At 29.9% G+C, this 7,664-nt stretch overlaps 1 protein-coding gene across 1 annotated transcript; it reads left to right on the top strand.

The window, feature by feature from the left end:
- Nucleotides 1–3,120: 3,120 nt before the first annotated feature.
- On the top strand, nt 3,121–6,958 carry LOC105125796 (uncharacterized protein At4g13200, chloroplastic). The gene is made up of 3 exons (XM_011026413.1): nt 3,121–3,473; nt 4,466–4,620; nt 6,378–6,958. Exons 1-3 carry the CDS (start codon nt 3,221–3,223, stop codon nt 6,591–6,593), a joined length of 624 nt encoding a protein of 207 aa, XP_011024715.1. The 5' UTR covers nt 3,121–3,220; the 3' UTR covers nt 6,594–6,958.
- Nucleotides 6,959–7,664: the final 706 nt, after the last annotated feature.

Below are 7,664 nucleotides of genomic sequence, written 5' to 3'. Positions count from 1 at the left end.
AGACGAATTCAAAACCTTTTGTGACTATTATTATTATTATAGCATGATTCAATAAGATTCTTATCAACGTCTTAAAAAAATCTAAGGAACCTTATGCTAAGAATATTAAAAAAAAAATATTAAATTAAATTTCTTATCAAACAAAATTAATTAAGGTCAGAAATAAAAAAAATTAACTAAGTTATACGAAGTGGATGCAATTGACTCCAAAAAGAGTTTGATCACCATGTAGGTTATTTTTATTAAAATGATTTTTTAAAAAATAAAAAAATAATATTTTTTTTATAAATTTTGGATGGAGTCAACCAAATTTTATTGAATTAATATTTAACCCACTAGAAATTAATTCCATGCAACCTGTTTCAAAACATAAACAATATTTTCCTTAATCTTACATTTACCAACAGAAATCGTAGCAGATCTATCTTATAAGTTTAAAAAATAAAACTTATTCTTTTTTTTTTCTTCCACTAGCTCATTATAAAGGTTTTCTTTCCAAAAAAAAATGGTGCTTTTTTAATACACGGCCATATTAATACTTCAAAAGTATTTTTTTATTTTTAATTTATCAATAGTAGATAATTGATACTTATTGAATACTCAGAAATCAATGTATAGTTTATAAATAGATAAATTTTTTATATAATTATTAATAAATTAAATATAAATATAAAAAAATTGATTGTTAATACCCATTGTAATCCCAATCCTTTCTAATATAAAAATACATAGTTTTAAAATTATTTTTTAAAAAATTTATTTTATCTTTATCTTTTCAAACATATAATTTTTTATTTTTTTTATCTAAAAACAATAACTAAATAATACCATAAAAATAGCTAGTGACTTATTAAAAAATTAGGTGGAACACGTGTTTTGTGAATGGAAAATTGGATTTATACGTAAAAAGGAACACACTCACAACATCATTTTATTGTTTTCCAACACAAAAAATAAAGTTGAAAAATTATAAACAAGTGTTTTTAGTTTTTCAATTAGAAAAGTTTTATTTTTAAACAATTCTTTTCTTTAAAAAAAAATTGGATTATCTCTTCAATACTGAATAATTAACCACTATTAAAGCTCCCTTTAAATTTGATTTTTCTATGGTTTGTGCCTCATTTATCTTTGGAAGCTTTTCATGCTCATCCATAAATCCAATCCGAATTACAATAGTATGGGTATTCAAGTACAAACTTTCTTTAGTTCATATGCTCAATAGATAATCTCGATAGAGCATGTTGTTTTCTATATAGTTTTTTTTTTATTTAGTTAGAATAGTATATTAAATTTGGCTTAACAAGTCAATCAAATAATCCATCAATCAAGAACATAGTTTAAACTGAATTTTAAATCAAATAAAAATTAATTAGGTTAAACCTATTTGACCTAATTAAAACTTAATTTAACATAAAAAATATAAAATAACATCATTTTATTTTAAAATTAAAAGATTGGTGGATCAAACATAATTAAAATAATCCATCTTTGACGTAATTAAAAGATTATTGATGATCAAACACCTAGGCATAGAGGTTCTTTGAGGATTATCAATCATATTTGGAAGAACAATTTTGAGGTGTTTAGGGATGGTTTGGCCACCAGTTTCACAATTATATCGCATAAACTTATCGGTCTGAACCAAGCTGGAGAATTAGGGTTGCTACTTTTGAAATAAGAACAATATTGGTGGCACTAAATGGCTTAGGACGATAATTATTTTCTATAGTATTAAGGAATGTCATTATCATCTATATGCCAAACTTATAGATAAAAAGGGTTTGGGCATAGGTTGTTTATAACTATATTTTAAAAAAATTTAATTTTTTAATTTAAAATTATTTTATATATTTTTAGTTTGTTTTGATATGCTGATATTTTAAATTAATAAATTATTAAAGTATATTTTAATATATTTTAAATAAAAAATAATTATTATCTATTTTCAAATGCCTTATAGAACTTGGTAATTTTGTGGGGTGAATTTGATGAATGTTTGGTCCGATTTGTTTTTTTAAATGAACTTAGTCCCTATAAAATGTAATTGAATTATTGTGATTGACGATATCATCCAAAGTTGGAAGGCGCAACCTCGTCCCTTGTTCTCGACTCAACCTTGAACAATGTTCGGAGGGTACAATTCCATCCCTGACTCGGTTTTGACTCAACTGTCGACCATGTCGTTCCAGATTCGAGATGCCCTGAACCTGCTATTTGCTCGGCTGCTTGTTTAGGTGTTGGAAATTACTGTTATTTTTTAAATATTTTTTTATATTAAAATATATGTTAATAATTTTTTATTTTTAAAAAATTATTTTTGATATCAATATATTAAAATAATTTGAAAATATTAAAAATATACAAATTTAAAAGAAATAAATAAAATTTTAATTTTAATTTTTTTATAAATATTTTTAAAATACAAAAATAAATAGATGCTTTACACTTAACTTTAATGTCTTTAACCCAAATTGTATTCACATTCAATAGCCCTAAAACCGATTAAATCCAATCCTGAGCTAATTTTTTGATGGTTCATATCGGATTGTTATATATATTTTTAACTTATTTTTGATTTAGTTTTTGACACCAAGAATTCAGTTGTAGATAGTGATTGATATTGTGTTATCAATTAATTTTTAAAATAATTTATATTTAGAGATGTATTTAAAATAATATTTTATATTTTATTTTCATCCCTTGTACATTTTGAATTTGATCCTAATTTAATCACGATTTAACTCCTAAATTTGTTGAAAGCTTTTGAAAAATTTTTTTTCAAACGTTTTAACAACTTATTGCCATTTTTTGTTTTAATGAAAACAAAAAATTCAAGTTTTTTATTTTAAAAAAATAAGAAATAAAACCAAACAACGCTAGGTCTTTATTAACGCAGTTTTTGCTTCTGTGGTTTAACTATATTTTTAAAAAATTAATTAAGGTAATGTTTAGATCGTTTTTAATGTAAAAAATAAATTTTAAAAATTAAAAATATTTTATTTTAATATATTTTAAAAATAAATGATGAAAAACCAAATCAAACAACTAATATACTAATGACCCAAGCAAGGCCCAAACCCAACGAAATCGGATGATCCTACAAATGTAATTATCCTAACATTACCTTCCTACAACATCATTAACCAACTAGAAACAGAGAGAACTGAGAGACGGTCGGAGCCAGATACTGCGTGAGAGCAATACCAGCTTAACGTTAGCCATGAGTGGGGTTTCTGCTTCTGCGTCAGCTTCCTCACCATCTCGTTGTTTCTACAATCTTCAATCTAAAATCCAAACTAGGCAAGAGATTTGCTTTGTTAATCCTCCCCTTATCTCATGTTCATCATCATCATCGCATATAAAACTTAAAACCCATCTGGGTCTGAGGTTTGAAACAGCTTTGAGAGGTTATCATAAAATCAATGTACGATGCAGTAGCAGCAGTGGACCTGGTGGCCCTGGTTCTGCTTCTGGTACATAGATTTCTTTTTCTCATTATTTTTGGTCTATGTATTGATATATATTATGTTATTTGGTGGTGATTTGAGAGAAATCTTTTTATTTGTTCCTTATTGTTTGGATTTTTTGAATATCAATTTGGGTTTTTATCTTATTTTGAATCTGATACGATCTTAGTTTTTAGTATCAAAAAATTTGCTGGTCAAACAATTCCCAGATAGTGTTTTCTAATGCTGTGCCCATGTTAAAATATTGCATGCGGAATAGTTGTTTGTATTTGTTGTTAATCATGTGGAACAAATGGTGTCAGAATGCCTGTGTATAAATCCGATTACGCAAATCAATTTGGAAAGAAATCAGTCCTCCAAAATATTTTTGACTAAGGGTCAATTGTGGTTTAAGGATTTCGAAGAGAATTTCTTGAAACATAAAGGGACTCTCGGTGTAACTAATGTGAACAATGACTTTAGAATCTCAAGTTTTGTGCTACTTAGGCTCGTAAGTGCAACAGTTTTTTAAGTGATTGTGTATGGACGTGAATGTATTGTGTGATTTTATCACGAGACTTCGTCAATGCTGAAGAGGATGTATAGTCTGGCGGCCAAGTTTCATTATGATTTCAAATACCTTGCTGAAGATGTTGCCCTTGATCTTTTATTTGTTGGAATTGTGATTGACTCCTTAGCGTTGCACATCTGTTGTGGAAACAATTGATTATTAAGCAAACATTTCCTACAAGCAGTTACTGTAGGAATTAAGAAGCATTTATATTTGATGTTTAAACTCTTAGAAGTTTCTGAATCTTTGATAATGAATGATGTAAAGAGAGACTGTTGGGTTTTATGAAATACGGCATTTTGGAGAATTGTGAAGTGTAAACCACTTAATGAATTTCGGGCCTACAAGATCATGAAATATTGGAAATAGGAAGTGTCAGGATGCCAACTGTAGCATCATGTGATGTTGCTTCATCGTTGCTAAACAATTGAGATACTTGATTTTGCAGGTGACAGTGATAGCAGGAGTGTTCTGGATGCATTTTTCTTGGGAAAGGCTGTAGCAGAAGCACTTAATGAGCGTGTTGAATCTGCAGTTGGGGAGTTTTTAAGTACAATTGGCAGGCTCCAAGCAGAGCAACAAAAGCAAATACAGGACTTCCAGGTAGTAAACTACATGTATTGTTATCGGTCTATATCAAATTTATTTATAGTCAAAGAGTACTTCCTTTTTACGTTCCTTCTTTTATTAATGGATGGTTCTTTGAGCAAATTCGTGCTGTTGTGTTCAGGGTGGAGGATGTTTAATTGTGTTCCACCTGTATTCAGATTCAAGAACTGTCACAGCAGATATTCTTTAAAAACTTTCTCTTAGCTTTTTAATTATAGTGGCATTACATGTTGAATTTTAGGTTACATATTTATGTTTTTATATGTTTTAATGATAAAAATAAAATGAAAATTGGACCAATAATATGCTTTGTTGAAAATAAGTGTTAAACATGTTTTATATAAAGATTGTAAGGATTTCATGAAGAAATCAATCAAAAATGTAAAAGGTTGTTGTTCTAGGATTAAACTAACTATAACACCTAAAAAAAGATGAATTAGGTGTATCACTAATATTAACAAATAATGTAAATTAAATCAAATAAACACAATAACCAACAATATAATTAAAGTGCTTAAAATAAATAGGTAAGAAAGAATTTGCAAACTCGATTCTTAACATGATTCTACAAGTCTATATTCACTTTTTAAGTACCAACTCGTACTTGAGTATCGTATTCTTTTACCTGTTCAAGTTGTAGAGTACAATAACCACTTGATGAATTCACACCAAGATTTTTACACCATTTAAAGATGTTCTCTCTTCAAGATTTTTCTCCCACTTCAAAACATGTCCTCTTCAAGATTTTCTCCTAGTGAAAACACTTCATCAATGTCAATATTTTTCTTCTAAATCTTAAGGGCTTACAATTGTGATTCTTTTATACCATGAATTTACTTTCTTGATAGAATGGGTGTTACAATTGAAAATCTTAGCATCTCTATATCTCATTAGATAGCACATATAAGACTAAAAAGTGTTTAAGTGCAGTGATAATGAGAATGTATACTCTTGTACTATGAAAGTTTGATTGCACAAATACGAGTATAATTAGGGATTTATGATTTTGAAGTTGTTTTGCTCTTAAAATAGCTTGTATATAATACATGTTCAGATTCTCTTGCTAATTTTACTGTTAGAGAAGCTATATATATTTCGTAGCTGGAATAATGGTGTTCCATCCATACCTGTCAGCAATGTCTCTAAGTGTTTGAAAATGGAAGTTAAACATTGACAAAAAAAGACTTGTTTTTTTTATCATGATCATATTTTTACCTAAAGATTTTTAATTTTTTTTTCAAATAGATCGATTGCTATAGAAAGAGGATTAAGGCATGATTTGTGTGCATTTGATATTGATTCTATTTTTTAACATATAGGTTAGAGTACATTGTCTTATATGAAGAAACTCACCCATCCTAAGCTTATTAAAATGTTTTTTTGCCAAGTGTACTTGAGCTGTGAGTATCTTCCTTTTATTTCTATTCTATAGCATAGCTGCAAGATCTTTTTCTTGTTCTTGATTTATATATTTTTCCCTTTTGCTAAATTGTTTTCAAGGCAATACAGATAATATGGGCTGGGATTAACTTTCGCAGGCTGTGCGTTATTTAGTTCATTCAAGTAGTTGAAATTATTTCCCTGTAACCTAGAATGGTGTATATACATCTTACAGCTAGTATTTTTGACCTCAGTAGAGGTTTGAGTCTTCGAACCAGTCATGGTCATTTGCTGCTTACATCTTTAGCTTTATTGCTATATCCTTCCAATTTTTTGGTGCGTGTATCTGTAAATCATTTGATCATGTGCAGGAAGATGTGTTGGGAAGGGCTAAAAAAGCCAAAGAGCAAGCAGCTCGTGAAGCCATGGAAGGGCAAGGAATCATTCCCAAGCCTACTACAGTAGAAACAACATCAGTCAACCAAGGTGTTAGCCAAACACCTTCACCATCTACAGCCAACGCTGTCAAGACAGATTCAAATCCTGCCACCAAGGGCCCTGTTTTAGGGGTGTCAAGTGATGACTGAGCATCTATCTCTGTGTTCTATGTGTGTTGAGTGGTACTACATTTCCATGCGAAAATCGGTTGTCTCTCAGCATGGCATACATGTTGCTAATTAGTTAGTTGCTAAACGTTTAGTACCACAGAACCTGTTCAAATGGACTGAAATGCTTCCAAGTATCAGTACCACCATCACCATAAGATCTAGTGACCAGTTGTTGTCGTTAAGGAATTAGGAAATCTTGCATGCTCTGATGATTGCGTTGTCAAACATCAAGCTACCGAATGAAGCTGTGTTTTAGTAATTCGACACTTAGAATGTAATACTTGCAAGTTTATAAACTCAATATCCTATATGATCAAGTATTTGAGTCTATAAGCTTTTGATCTTTTTATGCCACAGGTGCAATCATGATTTACTCCCTTCATGCTTATTTTGATTAAATGATAAAATGAAGAGCACAGCTGCTCATTTTTATTCTAGATTGGAGGTGCGGCTGTGAAAGGCAGAATTATATGCAGCCTTTTGGGTGTTGCATCTGGCATGGCATCTTGATTGCAGGAAGGTGGTTTTAGAGATAGTGCGGGTGTGATGGTCCTTTAGTGGATCCCTTTTTGTGGTGCCATCAAGAATTTTTTGTCTAGGCTGGGAGGTTCAAGCTCGTCAGGCCTCTAGAGGAACGAAGAGAACACGATTTAAAGCTCTTAAGCCACATCAAAATTTCAGTGTCTCATCTTCAATTTTTCACAATTAGATTTTTCATTTTCAAAGCTGCACAATCAGATGTGGTTGATTCAGCTTTTTGCACTTGACTGTGCTATTGTAAAAAGATGCAAACCCAGAATAAAAATTAAAGATGAAAGCTTGATTGTGAACTTTAATAATGTTCAAACATGGTTAGCTAATTAAGCATCGACACAATGCTTAGATCTCTTTTTTTTTTTTGGATAATTTCAATGCTACATCAAGATGTAGTAGAGAAAAAAACATGGAATTTATCTGTGGAGAAAGAATTGTGCATGTGGGAGAAGAACGAAGGCATTTCTTTGATGCTAATTCTCCCCACCCCGCCCACCAAAAGGAATTCATGATATC

This window comes from Populus euphratica, unplaced genomic scaffold, assembly GCF_000495115.2.
Source record: "Populus euphratica unplaced genomic scaffold, PopEup_1.0 scaffold58.1, whole genome shotgun sequence".
NCBI lineage: Eukaryota > Viridiplantae > Streptophyta > Magnoliopsida > Malpighiales > Salicaceae > Populus > Populus euphratica.
This window is presented reverse-complemented; position numbering and strand designations above follow the sequence as displayed.

What these genes read in the sequence shown, in the direction of transcription:
- LOC105125796 (XM_011026413.1), top strand. Translation starts at nt 3,221, where the DNA reads ATGAGTGGGGTTTCTGCTTCTGCGTCAGCTTCCTCACCATCTCGTTGT. An exon ending in TGGCCCTGGTTCTGCTTCTG is followed by an intron (nt 3,474 to 4,465) that starts GTACATAGATTT and finishes TTGATTTTGCAG; the next exon opens with GTGACAGTGATAGCAGGAGT. An exon ending in AGCAAATACAGGACTTCCAG is followed by an intron (nt 4,621 to 6,377) that starts GTAGTAAACTAC and finishes GATCATGTGCAG; the next exon opens with GAAGATGTGTTGGGAAGGGC.